Raw genomic sequence first — 21279 nt, 5'->3', positions numbered from 1 at the left:
CATCTGCTTCACTCGTTTCCTGTTTACTGGTGGATGCAGAGAAGCTCAATCTACTTTTTACACATTGATAACAAAGTCTTTCCTTGAGTTTTTATTGTTCTCTATGGTTTTCTACTTGTTTTCAAACCTCTGTGTGCACTGATCAGTCGATTCTGGACAAAAGCTACAAAAATAAGACTCACGTTGTAAAAAAACTCTTTAATATCTCTGCCAACATATAATCTCATTAATTTACTGACATGAGAAATGAAAACTTGAAAGAAAAATGGACTCTGCTGTTATTTCAGATAAATCATCTTTAATTTCATGAGGAAACCGAGTCGTGAACAATACGACAAAAAAGAGGATTTGATGCTGGAAACAGCAGCAGAGTGATTTAAAACAGCCCACATGTGCCTTTTGGAAATAAATTAAATACAAGTATTTTAAAATCAACTTTCAACAGAGAGACAGCAAAGTAAACCACGTTTCCCAGAAAGCACTGCGACTCCTCGACAGTGATCAAAGGTGGAAGAAAATTCTGAATAAAAAAATCTAAATTTTACCAGAAATGAAAATGAAAAGTCAAATTATTGTGGCTTAAACCTTCGGGAGAATCTGAAAGTGAATCACGATTGAACAGAGACACCGTCAGTGAGTAAAGGGCGTCCACGGAGACAGACGAGGGACGACTTCTCTAAGGCACAAGATGAGACAGCGCGTCGGGACTGAAGACGCCACGTTCACGGAAAACTCAGGTTAGAAAATGTATTTTCTCCTTCCACCTTTCAAACAGCAGCAGAGTTTTAAATTTAAATAAACCAGTGGAAGAGGAAGCATGACATTTATTTTTCCTATGAATAGCAGAAAGAAAGCCGGAGGTGGAGGTGTAACACGTGTGTTCTGAGAGTTACAGTCACGACAGAATCTGAATGTTGATATAAAGCAAACATCAATATTTCATGTCTTAAAATGAGAATAAGGTTCATTAATAATGAAATTTGATGTTATTATATTTTTGTTCCCAAAACTTATTAATCACAAATATATTGAATTTTATAAAGAAAACAAATTAAAATCAGGTTTTAAGAATATATTTTTTCTTAAGTTTTCAAGTCTCAGGTGAGAAACGTTCAAGCTGGTCTTCACTGTTTCTCTTTAGAACTTTGAAGGGAATCGATCATGAAGCTCGAGCATCAAACTGGTTTTGCACCGTCACACCTCCACCATGTTGTGAGCTCAGCCACAGTCCAGACGTGGTCGACGCCTCCTTCTACTCGATCATTTAAAAAGGACAGGACACAAACAGTTGCACACGTCTTTAGTATTTGATTCATCAGAGGGGTTTCTAACGTGCGTCCAAAATCACGAGCCAGTTCCCGGTGGGAGGGTGTGGGCGGTGGTCCGTGGCCTTTGACCCTGACAGGGATCTACAGCGAGGCTGAGCACAGGGGGGCCGTGGTAATAAATACACTGAGCACAGAGTCAGGACACCGGCAGCCATCTTGTCCTCCCACCTTTAATTCAAGTTTTCCATCTGGTCTCAGTCCGTCTCCTCCGGGTCCAGACCAGAGTCCCAGGGTCTCACGGGAAGGTCCCACAAGTCCTTTCAGTCTGAACGAGTCAGTGAGATCCTAGAACTGGCCTCCTGACTGCAGTGTGTGTGTGGGGGGGGGGGTCATACCTCGTGGAAACAGTCAGTGGGGGGGCTCCTCTGAACGCCCCTCCACCTCTCCAGCTTCTTAATGGCCTCCGACACAACGCACACCGACGAGGTGAGACTCACCAGGAACAGCAGGTCTGCAAGATACACAAACTGCTGAGTCACACTGTAACAAACTGCTGAGTCACACTGTAACAAACTGCTGAGTCACACTGTAACATGCTAACATGGTGACATGCTAACCTGGTGACATGCTAACAAGCTCACATAATAACGTAGCGACATGCTAACAAGCTAACGTGGTGACATGCTAACGTGGCGACATGCTAACAAGCTCACATGCTAACGTGGCGACATGCTAACAAGCTAACGTGATGACATGCTAACAAGCTAACGTGGCGACATGCTAACAAGCTAGCGTCCTGTTTGGTGGAATGCTCCTCTAAGGTGAAGCTCTTACCGAAGAAGCTGAGGCTCTCGGTCTGGAAGACGTTCTGCAGCGGAGGGAAGTAGATGACGAGCAGCTGCCCCATGATGGACGCCAGCACGGCGTAACAGAACGTCCTGTTGCTGCACAGACCCATCTCATGGACCATACGAGTCTGAGGACCACACACCATCACACGTCACTCACTCGTATCATCATCTCACACCGAGCGAGCAACATGAGATAAGGTCTCACCTGTGAGCGCGAGCTCAGAGCGTTGAACATGTCGAAGAAGACGAAGCAGGTGAAGGTCATGGTTGTGTCTCGAGGAGTGATCACGTTGTCCTGCAACTGAAGAGCCAAGAGAAAAGTAGAATTTGAATCAATCTCAAGAAGAAGAAGAAGAAGATGAAGAAGAAGAAGAAGAAGTCACCTCTCTCCAGAAGACGAACAGCGTCCCACAGACGATGATGAACGCGGACACCAGGACTTTGACGATCAGACCTCGGTCGATGATGCTGTCTCTAACGTTACGAGGAGGTTTTCTGATCACCTCCGGGTCGACAGGCTCCACCCCCAAACTGAAGAGACACACCCACAGTTAACAAACTTAAAGTTTGGACGTGTAGGACCTCCTGCAATCAGCCTAAGAAAGAATAATCTACAAACTGCATGTCTGTGCACTACAGTTCCCATGATGCTCCTGTACCTCTGAGCAGGAGGTCCGTCCATGATGATGTTGATCCACAGGATCTGCATCGCGTTCAGCGGGTTGGGGAAGTTCATCAGTGTCGCCAGAGAGATGAGCGTCAGCGCAGCAATGCTCCTGGAGACCAGCGACAGGGCAGGAACAAGATCAGAGAGAACAACGTCGGGAGAACATGAGGAGAACATGAGAACATGAGGAGAACATGAGAACGTGAGGAGAACGTCCGGAGAGAATGGGGAGAAAATGGGGAGAGCTAGAGGAAGAGCATGGGGAGAGCATGAGGGGGAACATGAAGACAACATGGGGAGAACACGGGGAGAGCATGGGGGAGAGCATGAAAAGAACATGGGGAGAACATGGGGAAAAAATGAGAGCATGGGGAGAACATGGGGAGATCAGAGACGACCTTGACTCACGTGCTCAGCTGAAAACGGACAAAGTTTTTGATGTTGTTATAAATTCCTTTTCCTTCCTCGATGGCCGACCTGGAAAAGAAAAGAAAATTGAATTTCAAACTGTAATTAATGATCTTTTCAAGATAATTAAAGTAAAGTGAAGTTTCTCTCGTAAGCGTCTCAGTGTTTTTACGACTTTAATAAAAAGTGAACAGAACTCAAACAAACAGATCCGTCCCAGATGAACTACCCAGCCTCACATTCTGTGTCATGATGTTTACACTCCTGTTCCTGTGGATTGGCTGATAAAAGCTGATCTGAGATCTGTGGGTCGGAGCCAACGACCAGAGGGACAGAGCAGAGTCTGATCCAGAGTCAGGTCCAGACACGAACTTCCTGGTTTGACTCACATGATGGTCTGGAAGTCGTCGTCCACCAGGATCATATCGGCCGCCTCCTTGCACACGTCGGTTCCCGTCTGGCCCATCGCGATGCCGATGTCGGCCGCCTTCAGAGCCACGGCGTCGTTCACGCCATCACCGGTCATCGCCACCACGGCGCCGAGGTTCTGGAGCGACTGCAGAGGGGCGGGGCTTGAACCTCGTCTATAACAGACATCAAATCTGAAGTGTGTGGTTCGTGGTTCTCACCTTGACGATCTTCAGCTTGTGTCTCGGACTGGCTCGATAAAACACAGCGATCTGCACAGAGAGCACACACACACAGACACACAGACACACAGACACACACAGACACACACAGACACACACACACATAAACAAATGATGGACACAAATAACCTGCAGCTTCCATGTACATATTTCTAAATATGATCACATTCACAGTAACATGAGGTCACTTTGACCTTTGACAGTCTGTGTGTGTGTGTGTGTGTGTGTGTCAGTGTGTGTGTCGGTGTGTGTGTGTCGGTGTGTGTGTGTGTGTGTGTGTGTGTCGGTGTGTGTGTGGTCTCTCACTCTGGGGACGATGTGTGAAAGCTGCTGCAGGTCCAGATGATCGACTTCTTCTCCAGACAGACTCTGGGAACCTTTGGAGAAAAGACCGAGACGACTCGCTGCCGACAATCAGAGAAAAGAGAATTTAAATCATAAAGAGTTCATAGAATATTGATTCTTAAAAATCCAAAATGAATCTGTAGGTTGTTAATGTTGTGTTAAGTTGTTAACTGTTACAAAGTCTCTTATCTGCTTTGAGTAAGGAGATGATTGTTTAAGATTGAGATATTAGGACGATTATTATGATTGACGAGGAGTTAATGACCGATGCTGGAGTCAGCCAGCAGGGGGCGACCCAGAGGATTTCCATCTTTGTATAAAGTGATTGACATTCAACATGTTTTAATGAAGATTAAATAGTCTTTGTATATTTTTCATCTGTTCTACATCCTGCTGATGGAACACATTGAGTGACTCCAGGCTCTCGGACCTATGGACACGGCCGTCTCCTGTGAGTCTCCAGTGATCATCTTGATGGCGACACCGGAGCTGATGAGCGTGGCCACGGCCTCTTTGACCCCTGACCTCGGAGGGTCGATGATGCCCACCAGACCCAGGAAGGTCAAGTTCCCCATCTCTGCACCGGACGCAAACGCCAGCACTGCCGGAGGGAGGAGGGAGACGCAATGAGCCGGTTTAATGGCGTTAAGGTTTGGGAGCTGAGGTCCTGCTGTCGGCTCTTCTCACCTCGCAGGCTGGCCGAGCCCATGTAGCTGATCTGCTGCTGGTACAGCTCCCTCTGCTGGTGGGTGAGGGGAAGGCTGGTTCCTCTGCTGCTGTAGGAGCTGCAGAATCGAATCACCTGCTCGTACGCCCCCTTCACGAAGTAGAGTCCAGGCCTGTCCTGAGGGGCGAGGGAGGAAACTCATTGATTCAATATACATATAAAATACATATTTAACTACAGATCATAACTCCTCATATGGATTTTTGTTTATTGAATTCTTCTTCTTCAATAACATTGCAGCTGGTCAATATTACAAAATCTAATCAATAACAATAAATGATTCCAGTTGAGATAAATGGAGGATGGCGAAGATGAGGAAGAGTCAATGGGGGGGTGCAGACCTGCTGGCTGCGGGGAACACAGCGGACAGCCATCCACTTCTGCTCCGAGGTGAAGGGATGCTCCTCCAGACGGACGTACTCCTTCTGCAAGCTCTCCAGCCCCATCTGGAAGACACAACAGCTGGATCAGAGACACACAACAGCTGGAAGAGACACACAACAGCTGGATCAGAGACAACAGCTGGATCAGACACAACAACTGGATCAGAGACACAACCGCTGGATGAGACACACAACAGCTGGATCAGAGACAACAGCTGGATCAGAGAGACACAACAGCTGGATCAGAGACAACAGCTGGATGAGACACACAACAGCTGGATCAGAGACAACAGCTGGATCAGAGACAACAGCTGGATCAGAGACAACAGCTGGATCAGACACACAACCGCTGGATGAAACACACAACAGCTGGATCAGAGACAACAGCTGGAAAACACAAACAAAGACTCCTTTCTGACGTGTGCTGCCCAGATGTGTCGCTCTGTCCCAGCAGACATGTGACCGTGGACTGGAGCTCAGATCCAAACTTCTCTCAGGATGAAGAAGATCAAACCCGGAGAAGACGGGTGGTTCTAAAGGAGAGAACTCCAGAGACACGTGCAGTCACATGGTTTGTGTTTACCTTCATGGCGAGGGCGATGAGCGCTCCCTCCGTCGGCCGTCCCAGCAGAGTGTGATTCCTGATCACGGAGTCGTTGCACACACAGCCGACCTGACGTCACAAACCAGTCACCATTGAATCTCATCTACTGCAACAGCTGGATCTCTTAGTAACTAAATGTATTTTGCAGATATGTCTCCTTCAGTGAACTCACCTCCACGATCTTACTTATGGACGGGCAGGAGAAGCCGTGGACGATCTCCCCGTCCACAATCACTTCTCCTTCTCTGTTGTAGCCGACGCCCGTCACCTGCAAGACAATGTTACTGGTAAAAACTGAACCGACATAACTTTGTGATCAGGAAAAGTTTGGTCAGGATGAACAGACAGAACATCTAAACACCGTCCAGCAGCTTTGGATCTTCTGACCGATGAACTGAACCAATCAGAGACAGCAGACAAACTAAAAGGTTTTAACTTTAATGTTCCGACTCGTTGTCTCTTCACGTTCTGGACGTCACACTTCAAGCTCCGGTATAAAACCTCTTCTCAACCACAACCTCTCAATCAGCTGCACGGTCCAGATCTAAACTCGACTGCTTCCTGTGACACGTGGCCGTGAGGGGAGGTTCTCACCTCGGCGTGGAGCCCGTCGGACGTGTACAGCTGAGTGACGGTCATCTCGTTCTTGGTCAGAGTTCCCGTCTTGTCGGAGCAGATCACGTTGCAGCAGCCTGATGGAGGACGACAACGTGCTGGTCAGACAAACACCTGAAACCTGAATCACATCAGTCCTGGTCTGGAGGGTGATGACCAGTGAGGTTAAAGAAATGTATTTCAGCTCTGGGTCCAGACTGAGAAAATGTGTGATGTTGTGGATGATCAACTCTTCAGTACCCAGAGTCTCTACGATGGGCAGCTTCTTGATGATGGCCCTTTTCTTCACCATGCGCATCACCCCGAGCGCCAGCGTCACCGTCACCACGATGGGCAGACCCTCTGGGATGGCCGCTACCGCCAGACTGAGGGACACAAACAGCACGTCACTGAGATGAGACTCCATCTTTACTTCCAGCTTTTAACCTGAGAACATTTAACATAATTCATTTGACTAAACTATCGTCTACAGACTGACCCACGAGGCATGAGCTCCCTCAGTATCTGATCTGTAAAGATCGATATTATCTACATCCGTGTTATAAGTTTGCATCTTTAGAACAGTTTATAAAATATTTATTTAACTTTATTTATCTTTTTATTTCAAAACACTTTTATCATAATTTATCATTTCATCCTCTTGTCACATTCTAATCATATGATTCATTAAAATTATATTATTTGATTTCTTATTTTGCTGCACTGTTTGAAGAACTTTATAACAAGTTTGAAAATGTTTTTAAAAATCAAGATTATTTTCAGGAGGAAATTGTTCTCTGTATATTAGAAAAAAATGCTGTGTTAAAGTTAATTATCATTATTATTTAAATGAGAACGTCTCACTCTCTGAAACAGAAGGAACATTTCCTCAAACTTTACTTTATTTACTCTATGTGCCGATTAGAGGCTGGAACCTGTAACTCTCTTTAATGATCATAGTGACGATGATCAGATAAAGGTCACTTAGTGATAATGTGATTTATATTCTGATACAGAAGAAAACTTCAGACTCAGAGTTCAATCGTTTTCTAAACTCACAAACAGGAACATGAAGTCAGAGCTGAACCATCAGTTTCACATTTAATCTTTTAGCTTGTCCTCAAAGTTTGTCTCTCTACTGCCCCTGGTGTTCATGTGCATATTGCATCTTGTTATTGACTTCTGAGTGAGCCCGGGGTTCATGCGAGGCAGCCGTCACGAGTCCAAAGTGTCGTTATCATGGCAGCAGTGGTGAAAAGACATGTACCTGACACCGATGGTGAACATGTCGAGGATCCTCTTCCCCTGCAGCCACCCCACCAGCATGATGACCCCTAAACAACACAGCAGTGAGCACATCAGGTAAACGTGGGCACGTGACACGCAGCCGCTGAGGGTGAAGACTGACGAGTGACAACCAACCTATGATGCCAAAGGAATAAAGAGAGAGCTGCTTCCCCAGAAGGTCCATGCTCTTCTGCAGCGGAGTCTTAGGAGCCTGAACAAAAGAAAACAGACGGAGGGTCACATCACGTTTTCACAGACGGACATTTAAACTGTGACAAATTAAAGCCACGAATCAATAAAGAAACATTCACCGAACACAGACTGAGCGTTTCTTCTCAACCTTAAAAACAGAAGATTGATTTATAAATCAAGGCTCAGGGCAGAAGTTTCACATTCTTCAAAACACGGTTTTCATGTTTTAAACTCAGATCTATTCCTTTAAATGTCCTCCTCTATATTCAAACCATTTGAATTTAAACTTGTTCTGTGAATAAAGATCAGAGACACTTCTACAGAAAGGAAGATAACATTTCCTGGATACAGGAACATGTGGGAACATCAGACGAGGGGCGGAGCCTGTAGAGCAGCAGGAGGCGGGACATGACGTATGAACTCTGCTGTGGACAGATCAGTGTTGTTGTTTCCAGCTCCTCCACACGGAGTCGGCCCTCATCACCAGAAGATCTGGAATCTCCTCGGGTTTCTCGGGAGAGGCGGTGGACTAGTGGCAGAAACTTGGACTAGTGGCAGAAGGTCTCTGGTTCGACTTCACGGAGAAACAACAAAAAGGTCGAACCTGGATTGATCTGTCCAAAAATCCAAGAGGATTCTCCCTACCCTTTCTAGTGCCCCTGAGCAAGGCACCTTACTCCCCCAAAATCTGGTCCCCGTGCGCCGTACATGGCTGCTCACTGCTCTGTGTGTCCTTCACCAGATGGGTCAAAAGCAGAGGTTACATTTCCCTTCCTGCATGAGTGTGAAACACATTCCAGTTTCCCGTGCATGTGTTTGGGACAAATAAATGTATCTGAATCTGTTTCCAAGTGGACGTCTTCATCTTCTACGTGTCCGGCTCCTCTTCTTCATCCTGAGATGTTTGTGTTCTTCAAGTTTCACGTCACGTGTTAGAAACCTCATCCACACGTCCACTCGCTCTCTGGGAAGCTTCCACACATTGTCCTGCTGGTTCCTCACATGGACTCACTCTGACATGTTACACACATTTTACCAGGAGGCTGCAGGAGAAGATCCAGAACATGTCCAGAGACACTGACTCTGACATTTGTTCTCAAAGAGAGAACCTGCAGAGCATGTGAGGAACATGTGAGGAACATGTGAGGAGCCCGTCAGGAGTCTGAGAGCAGCTCAGTGTGCAGCAGACATGAGAAGTGAAGCAGCTTGTTGACACGTTACCTCTTCTGCTTGCATCATCTTGAAAACTTCCCCAAACTCGGAGCTCTCTCCGGTTCCGATGACGATGCCCTGAGGAGGAGATCACACACATGAAGATCGATGGTGTCTCTGAATCTGATGGTTTGCTTTTCTAATATAATAACTGAGTGTTACAGTACGTGTATGTTGGTGTGAGTTCTTATCAACATTCAGCAACTTTGTGTTCTAGAATGTTATAATCAATTTGTTCGTGCGTTGACGCATCAGATTCGACAAATGCTTCTATCTTCAGAGAAACGTGTGTGTGTGTGTGTGTGTGTGTGTGTGTGTGTGAGAGCGGTGTGTGTACCTTGGCTTTGCCACATCGCACCAGCGTCCCCATGAAGGCCACGTTGCTGCGGGAGGCGATGTCTCCGTTGCTGGCTGCCAGCTGGTGGGAGGTGGACTTGGAGCAGGGGCTGGTCTCGCCCGTCAGACTGGACTCGTCCACAGACAGGTCGCTCGCCTGCGGAGGACAAACACAGAGGAGGCACTGAACATCAACAGATCTCACTCTAACTAGTTCTGCTTGTAAGAGCAACCGGGGCAGAAAGCTTCTGTTTCTAAATCCTCAAGATGTCCTCTGATCTAATGACGGGTTTAAGGTCCCAGGGGGAATCAAGAGAGGACAGAAATAAAACATCAACGACATGTAAGAAAGTAAAATGCAGTCATGTTTTCAGTATGAGCCGACAGTCAGAGGCAGACGGTTTAACAGCTGACGTCTTTAACTGACAGGAAGAGGTTTTTCTTATAATCATTCGATGACTTTGAAAACATCCCATAATGCAAAGCACACGTGGCTACAGGAAGCGTTCCCACCACAAACTGCTCCTCAGCTGGTCTGAGACCAGACTCACACCTCGTCCTCCTGCAGGTTTCAGTTCACACCCGAGTGAAATCCCATCAATCATGTCACGAGTCAGGCTTCAGAGTTTAAAAGCACATTTCTGAAATTGATGCAGCATTGAACAAATACTGAAAACTTATAATTCAGTGAATAATTAACTGTACAAACGGATCAGGGGACAAATTGTCTCTTTATGTTTGACTAAGTACCAGAGACTGTTTCCAGGAAACCAAAACATTTCTCCTTTCTAGGAAATAATCTTTATGATGTAAAATAAAGAAGAATACTGGGGCTGTACTGGGAAACCTCCAGGTGACTGGGTGTGTGTTATGAGCAGGATGTACGGTATAAATGATGATCATAAAAAGATAACAAGCGGAACAAGTCCTAACAAAGACGTCTGTGGTAAGGTCCCTGGTGGACGTGAGGACTCTTCTGTGTCGTCCTGCTACAGAACAACACGATGGAGGGGGGGGGGGGGTCTGTTCATTCTGTGCAGACCCCACCTGAGCGGGATGCAGTGAAGAGAAGCTGCACTCAGTCGCTCACACACAGTTAATACTGGATTCCCCTGACTACAAATACAGTCTCATCACCACTACATGTGCCCTCAGTCCATCCTGGGCCCGGAGACAGGAAACCAGGCTACAAATCATGTTGTGTGAACAAGGCTGTGTGTGTGTGTGTGTGTGTGTGTGTGTGTGTGTGTGTGTGTGTACCTCAAAGAGGCGGAGGTCTGCTGGGACTCTCTCTCCCACCGACAGACACACAGTGTCTCCAGGAACCAGCTCTCTGGCCAGCAGGTGCTCCAAGTTCCCATCTCTGATACTGAGGGAGAGAGAGAGAGAGAGAGAGAGACAGAGAGAGAGAGAGGTACAGAGAGAGAGAGAGAGAGAGAGATTTAGATATCAGCAAATATTCACATTAAACGAGTTCACACTCAGTGTAATAACAGTAACATTGCAGCGGGTTGCTTAATTACAGGAAATACTATGACTGAGGAAAGTTCATAGAATAGATGAGTGTGTACCAGTGTGTACCATTGTGTGTACCAGTGTGTGTACCAGTGTGTACCAGTGTGTACCAGTGTGTACCAGTGTGTACCAGTGTGTGTACCAGTGTGTAGCTGTACCCTAACACAAGTTTTCAAACTAAAAGGAGTTCAGCAGTGTTTGCACAAGTGTCTGATTTAGAGTGTGAGAACTGGTCCAGACGTGAGGAGCTTGAACTCTGCTCTGTCATCATCTCATCATATGAACACCAAGTTTCTCTGGACTCACCAGTGACATCCTGGAGGAACCAGCTTCCCGAGCTCCTCTAGAGATTTCTCTGAGCGATACTCCTTCACACAAAGAACATTAACATGATGCAGCACAAGTTCACAAATATATACATGGAGAAGATAATATACACACAGACACACACACTGTAAACCTTCCTTATCCATCTTAACAGTTATGACAGTTTTACAATAACGTTTACAGAGAGAGGCTGAAAACAGGGACGCAGCAGACTCACCTGGACAAAGGCAACGGTCACGACTATGATGATGGCCTGTAAATAAAACACAGCTGGATGAATGCTCTGATACCTGTGTACAGTATCAAAGTGTAAAAACTCAGATATGACTTTTTATTGTCAGGTTTCCTGCTTCCTTCTCACGTCTGTAACTATGTTGATTTTGCATTTGGATATCGTAGCTTCACAGCAAGTTGGGACTAAGATAAGTAAGTTACTTGTTCAGTTTAACACTTTACAACCTGCAGGACGTTTGGATATTATTTATTTTCTCTTCTTATCATCTTTAGTTTTCTCATCCTGAACATCATCACAGTAATTCGTCCCAAAATGATCCAAAAGACCACATTTTCTAAAAGCATCTCATTTTCAAAACTTGCAGATCAACCCCAGCGGAGTCTCCATCTTCACTGGTGACGCTCCCTTAAAATGTTCATGTGCACACATCAGCAGGTCTGCACACTGAAATAAAGACGAGGGACATGAAGGAGCGACTCACCACAGTGATGCTGATGGCGTCGTCAAACTGGTGCATGAGAACGCTGATGACGGCCGACGCCAGCAGCAGCAGAATGAGAGGGTCTTTGAACTGCAGACACACAGGGAGAGGTTAGGATGCTGCGGGGCTCCACTGTCACATCACTTGTTGTCAGGGTGAAGGTCAGATGAAGGTCAGGTTCATTTGACCCTCAGGATCCTTGTTCACTGATGAGCTCACGCCAGCGCCATTCGTCCACAGTGAAGACCGAAGGGGCGGAGCTCCCTGACTCAAGTGACTGACAGCTCAACTTTCACCTCCAGCATCCAAATAAGTCTGTTTCTGCACTGATGACTCGACACAGCTCATCAACTCTCATTAATTCACTCAGTGCAGACTAAGCTGGCAAAGACGGTTCTCTACATTGTGTGTGTGTGTGTGTGTGTGTGTGGGGGGGGGGGGGGGGGGGGGGGGGGGGGGGGGGGTCTTCTGTCGCCAGAAGGGTCACTACACCCTGTTGCAGGGTCCTGTATATTTTTGTGGTCCTGGTATCCTTGTGTTTGAGGCCTTGTGTCTTCATGTGGGAGACACGTCTTTGTTCAGGGACAATGATTCCTTGTCTCATGAATGTCGACTCATGTTACGTCTGCATTCAGATCATCTCTGATTGTTATGTAAGTGTTTGTGGGACGATCTGTTACTGCTGCACGACACAAACATGTAATTCACTCGTAAATATTACATTTAGAAATGCATGAAGTGAGAGCATCATGTTCATCATAAACGACACACACTGTGGATCGGTTCATTAACTGGATGCCAAAGTGCTTTCTGTGTAAAACTCAGTTTGTTGTGTAACTTTCAGTGGTGAAGACATTTTCAGATCCTTCACATAAATAAAGTTACCACACAATAACAAACTAGCTAAGGCTGCTCTCGGGAATTGTGTGTAGGAATGTGAGAACACAAATGTGTGAGTCAGTTGCCCTGGACATTTTTCTGTTTTCATGTCAGCAAACAGACTCAGGCTCCGGTAGCCATCAGAACGGGGCAGCAGCAAACCAGCAGCTCTACTGTTCTGGGAAGTAAAATGCTAATGGGATCTGGGTCTGTGGGCAGAGAGATAATGTCTGTTTGTGGGAAAACAGAAATAATCTATTTAACAAAGAGCTCTGTCTCTGTACCATTCCTATCATTGAGTTGTCTAACACTCTGAACCTCTCAGTGACAAGCACATGCAGGTTGTTGGTTCTGCTGCTGAACCACAGTGGACTGAAGATCTGAAGAAGAACCTCTCTGGGTCTGATAGCTCTCCTACCTGTAAGATGTATTTCTTCCACAGCGGCTCCTCCTCACCGATGTCGAACTCGTTCCAGCCATGGTACGCCCTCCTGCGGTTCACCTCCTCCCGGGTCAGACCCGACTGCAGGTCGGCCTGGATGGATTGGGAAGAAGTTGATCATATTTTGTACGTGTCCATACAGATCATTTACTGGTGGAGAATACAACATGGATAATAGAGATCACGTGTTTCCATCAGTAACAGCTCCACCTCCTCACCGCTCCAAGAAAAGGAATCACTGCTTCTTCCCCGTCGCTGTGTTTCGTTAGACTGAAGCTGAACTGAGATCAGCTCAGAACACTCTGAAGTTATCAACAACCAGTTTATCTCCAATATTCAGCAGGAAACTTTGAAACATGAAGAATTCTGAACAGTTTGGTGGATTTGTTACAGCTGCAGCTCTTCAGGTTCAGGAAGCAGAGGATCATGGGTAATATCAGCGTTCAGCTGTGTTTCACTTCAGTGGGACGACTCAGAGTCAACACATTGATTCATTGATTCTTTCTACACATGAAAACCACTTCAGACACAGACCAACAGTCAATCCCCACATGAGGCTGCAGGGGGCGCTGTTGCTCAATAACTGTTTTAAAACAAATATTTATAAATCCAGTGAGAGCGTCCTGACAGTAACAGGAGCTGAGTAAACGTAGAGGATGTGTGCGAGACTTTGTGTGTTGTCGTTGTGTCTTTATCGAAAGTGAATAAATTGTTAACTTGAGAGTAGTTTGTGTTCGTACCTGCAGGACACACACGACTTCGTTGACTGGGAGTTCGCTGGCTTTCTTGGAGGTTAGTACTGGGACCATGGTCTCATCTTCACTGGGTTGTCTCTCGGAAAGCTGCAACACACAGAGAAATAACTGTATTAAACCAGACAGGAGGAAACCAGCTCAGAGCTCCAGGTCTCTTTGGGGGAGGTCAGAGGAGCCGTCAGTCTGTCAGCTGACCAGCGTCTCCCACTGGTCCACAGCAGAGACTCCTCGACCTCAGTGTGGTGCTGCTCTGCTGCCTGGAGCTCAACCACTGGTTCTGATTCTGTCGATGATTTCAAACTCAGACGTTGGGTTCATCTTTTAATGAACCTGATGTTGTTTTGTTTCACCAGAGATCTGCTGATGAACCAGAGCCGAAACTCACAGGATTCACACTGTGCTCACAGAACCACAAACAAACAACACATCCCCTGTACACACACACACACATGTGGAGATTAACAATCATTTAGGTTCGTGCCTGTTCCAGCAGCTTTTCTAAGTGAGCGTGAGTGTGTGTGTGTGTGTGTGTGTGTGTGTGAGTGTGTGTGTGTTTGCGTGTGCCTGTGTTGATTCATCATTTCGTAAGGCAAGAATCTAACTGTACATTAACAAGTTTGTTTGTAATTGGCTGTTGATCCAGGTATGGTAAAAACTTTGTGGATTTTCTGACAGTCCAGTCCCGTCCTGACCTCTCTGGAGCCGGTCACTAAATTCTGGCATTTTACCACTGGGATCCAGAGCAGGTCCAGAGCAGCAGCCTCAGACAGTTTAGTTGTCACATACAGAAGCTCCAGAAGATTTCAGGTAAATGTCAGTTCCTGTCTGGAGTCGGGCCTCGGACTGCGGTGGTACTGGAGGCTCCAGGTGTGACTTAGAGCGACTGTGTGAATGTGAACAAGACGCTCCACTGCTCTCAGACCTGCAGAGTTCATCTCTTCACAGAGCGGAGGACTGGATTCTACAGAGCAGCAGTAGAGGAGGAATCATGTGACCACAGGGATGTCTACAGTACCACGGTTCACTTTGACCCGTCCGGCACAGCGGGGAATGAATTTCAGCTATTTCTCATCTACTGACAATATTTTCACAGCCTCAGTTTGTAGAAGAAAAAAAAATGAAAGCTGGTCTTCCACATCTTCTATTCACCAGGTTTCTCAGAAACACAACTTGACTGCAGGTGTAAGTTTTCACATCTTAAACGTCGAGCACACCTACCGAACATTAAAGATCAGTTTCAAAGTAAAAACAGCAAACTGCAGCAGAACCAGAGCAGGAAACTGGTTCTGGACAAACATCGTTCTTCACTTCAGCCACAAGAACAAACTCAGTTCATTGTTCTAATTTAGAGACTGAAAACAGAGAAGAGGCACAAACACCCACACAGCTGCTGCAGCTCCTCACCTCTACAGGTGAGAACGTCTTTCAGGACCTGGTGCCAGTAGTAACATGTCCAAGTCATAAATATACATAAATATACATAAATATACGACCTGCTCCGCGCATCAGTATTAATAATGAGGAGAAAAATGGATTTCAGGGGAAACGCCAACATAATGGCAGATAAATGATGAGGGTGAGTTTTCTTATGATACGACTTTATAATCACCTCTGATTGGGACGTCCTCAGATCCACCACAGACACTGAACTCCTCAGATCCACCACAGACACTGAACTCCTCAGATCCACCACAGACACTGGGACCTCCTCAGATCCACCACAGACACTGTGATGTCCTCAGATCCACCACAGACACTGTGATGTCCTCAGATCCACCACAGACACTGAACTCCTCAGATCCACCACAGACACTGTGATGTCCTCAGATCCACCACAGACACTGTGCCAGGGTCAGTAAGCACTAACCAGGACTCAGACACTAAGCATCAGCTGACATGTCCAGGTTCTCCTCTGCTCACACATCCCATTGGAAAGTCCCACTGACCAGAAGCAGTGAAAAGTGACGTCTGCCTCGTCGGCTGCCGCAGTGCCTCTGAGCAGACAGACCCGTCCTCAGCTGTGGGAAGTTCAGCAGTGGACAGAACGGACAGTGAGGCCTTCAGCAGCTGAGGGGATTGGTTCTGATTAGTGACTGGGGCTTATCAGAATATCCACCTGATGACCCAAGAGCCTGGTCTGCCCTCTTCAGGATGGGAGGGAAACTGCAGTCACAGGCTGAAGGGTTATGGAGCCTGAGGGTTATTTTCTTACTTTAAACAAACCAACATGAAAACAACCACAGGACAATGGACCTGTTCCACAGTCCTGTCAGTAACACAGCCTTCATCCTGCCCTCATTACAACCAGCATCATCATCATCATCGTTTCCCAGCAGCTCAAATTAGTTCCAGGTCAAACTCATGGGCCGAGAGCCAGACCCCTGCAGGGACGCTCACTTCCCTCCGACACCTCAGCATCAGTCCGGCTGCACCGAGGAGAGAGAGCAGTACAACACAGTACACCTAGTGGAGTACTGTGTTGTCTATTCACCTCACACACAAGCACATACCCGAACCACACAATATAAAAGTCCACAGAAACACGCACATACCTCACAACACACTGGTGCTACAGCAGTAAAACCCGTCATTGTTCTTTCTGTAGCACGTGTGATATCTGTGGCAGCGTTCAGCCGGGTTTAATCCTGACCACGGGAAACGATGAGCACACTTCTGACCACGTGTCATCAGCAGCTGGTGAAACAGGTTCCACAGGATTCACACACAGCACATCCTGATGCAGAAGAGTTTAGCAACAGGAAGAACAGACAGTTTGAGCTTCAGTGAATCACAGAACTGAGTCAGTGCTGCATCTTTACACAAGTCTATCTTCTCTGTTCTGTCTGTGCAGTGGACACTTATTTTTTTCTCATTATACTAAAGTGTACACATTGTTTTTAAATGTAAATAAACTTTACTTATCTTCTAGGTCTTTAACAGTGTTTATTTCTTTCTATAGATTGTTCTCATCTTGAATCCATACACACGATTATCTCGACTACAAATACCTTAACAAACTAAATGTGAATTAATGAGCAGCTTAACCAATAATGTTAGTTATTGCCGCTGCAGCCCAGTTAAGGCCAATCAGAGACCAGACTGAAGTTTGTGCTCTTTAAACCTTCAATTACTGATAATCTGCTACAGCTTCAGTTTCACACTGAGATCTTTTCAGAATCAGGTTTAATGTCAAGAAGCTGATCGGCCTCTGTTCAACTGGCCGTGATGGTCACGCTTCACTAACTGCTGGGGTTCATTACAACTCCCCACTGAGCGACTGGTTTCAAGGTTACAGTGGGAAGGACACAAACGCCCGAGACGTGAAGATCAGCTGAGTGCAGCTCCACAGGGTCGTGTTCACCACTGAGCTCGTCTGATTTAATGACAGTCACAGTGAAAAACTAGTCCGAGGCAAAGTAGGTCAAAGCCAAAGATGCCTTTCACAGACGAGACTCAATTAGTTCCTACAGAGTGGGACCAGGATCCGTCCACTGTGGAAACAAAACTTCTTATTTTTAGTGTCAGTGTCTTCAAACTGGAGCAGCTTCATACCATGAATATTCACAAATTAAAATGGTCTCTTTGAATTGTCTCCTTTACTTGAGTGTTAGCGAAAACAGAAAGAAATATGAAAACTGGTTTGAGAAGCAGCAGAAGTAATAAAACTGGTAAAAAGTGACAAACTCTGGAAAACGTCCAGGAAACAGAGGCTGGAATCAGTTTTGAAATATGAAGAACGATAGTGAGAATGTAGACCCTTCACAACATGATCCAGGCTCTCGAACACTGAAACATGTCCAGAAAACAGTGTCCTGTCATCTCCTGTAGTGTTTAGTCCTGTGAAGCAGGAGATTGTTATGGGTCTGACTCGTGTGGGAACATCCAGACGAGGGGCGGAGCCTGTAGAGCAGCAGGAGACTGTGGAAAGTTCACATCCACGGGTTTTACTCACTTATTAAAGTATAAAAGTACCTTAACAGTACTGCCTGTCTCGTGTTGTTACACTTGAAAACAAACCGAACCACAGGACAGATTACCAGTAAGCTTGCTGCTCAAGAAAGATTTGGATTTGTCTCCAACACTGAGAGAACAGAATAATGACAGGTTTAGAGGATCCTCGATTCAGGAGTCCAGTGATTTGGTTCAGATCCTAATCTGTATCTAGTGAATTTAAATGTGGCTCCATAAGGAGACTGTTGGGCTGAGCTCATTCTGTGATGTCCCACTTTGTATGTTTGATTCATCTGTCGATTATGTCTCGAAGTCCAACAGAGACACTGTCAAACGTCCTGCTCCGTTCGACCTACAGTCTGAAGATATTCAGTTTGTAGAGGAGGAGAGACCTGCTGATGAGAAGGACAGCAGCTCTACAGACATCAGTGGAAACACTGTCCCCTGCTCCGGTGTGTTGTGGACTGCGTCTCGATCGAGGTCAAAGGTTCAGTCGGGTCTGGCAGGATGTCAGGGAAGCTGAGTGGATGTTGGCAGCCGAGCTGAACGCAGCGTCCAGCGCTCGGAGGCCGTCAGTCGGTGTGACCCGGTGTGACCCCGGTGTGACCCGGTGTGACCCGGTGTGACCCGGTGTGACCCGGTGTGACCCGGTGTGACCCCGACTCAGACGCCAGCAGAGTTTAATGGAAGGAAGCAGAAGAGTGTGAAAGAGGCTGAGGAACTGAGGAGGAGTGTCTCCACATAGGATATCACAAGAAGAGAGGAATGGATGGAGGGATGGAGAGCCAATGAAACTCCACCCCCCCCCCCCCCCCCGCCCCGGGTCTTTAGCGGGTAGACAACATGAGCAAACACTCCAGCCTCTACCCAGCACTCAGCCTCAGGATTAAACCGTGTTTTGTTGTAATGGGATTTATATCCTGAACACTGCCTCACATCCTGGTTATTGTCTTATTAATCAGGATAAGCTGCTTATAGGTGTCTTTGTGTCCCACTCACCAGGACAAACTATGTGTTAGCACGGAAACCAAAACTATCGTGGACACGAACAACCGCTGAACACTGAACTCTACAGACTTCACTTCACTGAGAGAGAAACCAACAACGTTCACCAGTTACCACACAGACCACTACACTCATATCTGTGTGCGTGGAGACAATCAGCCACTTACACAAGTTTCCACAAATCTGTTATTAAAATTCATTACATGTTATTAAATTTAAAAAAACATTGCGTTTTGTAATGTCCAGATTTGTAAAGTGATTATAACTATCATTAATATAATGCGACAAGCTGCATATTTTCGTTTCATGAAAGTTCATTGAAAACTGTTTGACTGTAAATAAGATAATGTGTCAAATGATCTGTGATTAGATCTGTTCTAGTCTGGATGACCACTCAGTGCTTTCTTTGGCCATTCACACACATTCACACACATTCACACACACAGTGCAGCGATCGAACAGCCGACCCTCTGGACTGAGGTCGACCGCTCTCCCCCTCAGCCACAGCCAGCCCCACATATCTGTAATATCACAATGTGAGTCTGTGTGACTCCAACAAAACAATGAAATGATTCAAATTCACAAACGGTTTAAAGGTTTACTTTGTTATTAAGTATGTAGATATTAAGTATGTAGATATTAAGTATGTAAATATTAAGTATGAACATATAAAGTGTGTAAATATTAAGTATGTAGATATAAAGTATGTAGATATAAAGTATGTCAATGTTAAGTATGTACATATAAGAAGGTAAATGTTAAGTATGTAAATGTTAAGTATGTAAATGTTAAGTATGTAAATGTTAAGTATGTAAATGTTAAGTAAGTAAATATTAAGTATAAAGGTCTCATTCTAGTGTAAAGAAAACAGCAGTTTGTAGAGTTTGGAAGAAACCAGTGAAAACGTCACTTGGATTATTTCATATTCAGTTTCTATCAAAGATCGTTTGACCTGAATCTGAACCTTTAAATAATCCCAGTGTCACAGTGGGAACTTCACCCAGCACCTCTCACACGCACGTTAGCCTCGGTTAGCTGTTTGCTAGCCCCGCTAGCGACGAACACAACGACGGCGAGCGGCGGAGACTGGACGTGTCCACCGGTGAAAGGACCCCAGTCCCCGCCGAGCTGTCCACCAGCCCCGGCCTCCATGTCCCCACGCAGCGGCGCCACCGGAGGTCTGCGCGGGGGCGAACCTCCGCGCCGCTCCGGTGACAGCAGCGAGCTAACAACAGCTCACAGCCGCTCACAGCGCTCCACTCTCGGCCAAACCAAACCAAACATCCCCGCCTCGCTGTCTCCGCGGCGGGGATGCAGCCCCGCTCGGTGTCGCTGTGTTCCCCGCGGGCGGCCCGGGGACACTCGGCCTGGTTCGGGTTCGGAACCAGCGGCTCTTTGCGGTGAAAGTCGTGAAACGCTGAACTTACCAGCGGCTCCCGATTCTTCAGCATCTTCCGTGAAATCCCAGCGAGCGCGTCCAGCGCGTCACAACACGGACCCCGACACTTCCGGATGGCCTTCAAAGTTAAAGCCTCACTCAGGGCGAGGCCGGAAACCACCTATTATTATCACGTTATTATTATTTTCAATCCTATTGAAATTCAGAAAATCTTTATAAATGTCTCGACCTTCTGTTCTGGTTTTATAATTCAATATTTAATGAAGGGTTTTCTAAATTTTCTACATTTTGGTTCTTTTTTTTTTTTTAGGTATGAACTTATTTAGTGAGTTACTCATTATTCTCACATACTAAATCCTAATTATTCGAAAAATCTCATTATTTCTCAAATATCAACTCATCGCTTTGCTATTTTCTAGATATTCCATTTCTTAAAGAATATAAAATAACAAACTAACACCCATTAGAAGTCACAAGGGGTTTACCTCATCAAGTTTGGATATTGGTCATAACGCATCTATACAAACATATAGAACATGTATTATATATTGTCATCACAGTGTGAATCGGGCAGACTCAACCAGACACCTCAGGGACTACCGTAGTTTTTTATGTTGAAAATCAAATCAATTGACTTCCTCTCAGATCACGATGACGTCACAACCAGACGGTTTCTCCGGCTCCAAACAAAGATCGTGTGCGGGGTCGATGCTCGTCCTGAGCGTTAGGGTCAACCCGAGCTACTGTACATCATGAACATGTTAAG

General features: G+C 46.1%; 1 protein-coding gene across 2 annotated transcripts; it reads right to left on the bottom strand.

Annotated features, from left to right (window-relative positions):
• Positions 1-188: 188 nt before the first annotated feature.
• atp2c1 (ATPase secretory pathway Ca2+ transporting 1) lies at positions 189-20612 on the bottom strand. 2 transcript variants are annotated; one of them, XM_053431991.1, is made up of 28 exons: positions 20542-20608; positions 16711-16892; positions 14144-14245; positions 13380-13496; positions 12083-12172; positions 11584-11619; positions 11346-11407; positions 10785-10893; positions 9526-9681; positions 9198-9266; positions 7920-7995; positions 7765-7831; positions 6759-6883; positions 6498-6595; positions 6076-6171; positions 5883-5972; positions 5258-5362; positions 4877-5033; positions 4620-4790; positions 4151-4248; positions 3824-3874; positions 3584-3750; positions 3195-3263; positions 2779-2895; positions 2503-2650; positions 2325-2420; positions 2103-2244; positions 189-1779 (listed from the first exon to the last, which is right to left on the bottom strand). In XM_053431991.1, the coding sequence occupies exons 2-28, from the start codon at positions 16747-16749 to the stop codon at positions 1658-1660; spliced, it is 2775 nt and encodes a 924-aa protein (XP_053287966.1). In that variant the 5' UTR covers positions 16750-16892; positions 20542-20608; the 3' UTR covers positions 189-1657. The 2 variants fall into 2 exon arrangements, with proteins under 2 accessions (XP_053287966.1, XP_053287967.1); XM_053431992.1 differs by lacking the exon at positions 16711-16892 and having other exon boundaries at positions 20542-20612.
• Between the last annotated feature and the right edge of the window lie 667 nt (positions 20613-21279).

Source organism: Pleuronectes platessa, chromosome 10, assembly GCF_947347685.1.
Source record: "Pleuronectes platessa chromosome 10, fPlePla1.1, whole genome shotgun sequence".
Taxonomy (NCBI): Eukaryota; Metazoa; Chordata; class Actinopteri; order Pleuronectiformes; family Pleuronectidae; genus Pleuronectes; species Pleuronectes platessa.
The sequence above is the reverse complement of the archived record's forward strand: the minus strand, read 5'-3'. Positions and strand labels throughout refer to the sequence as shown.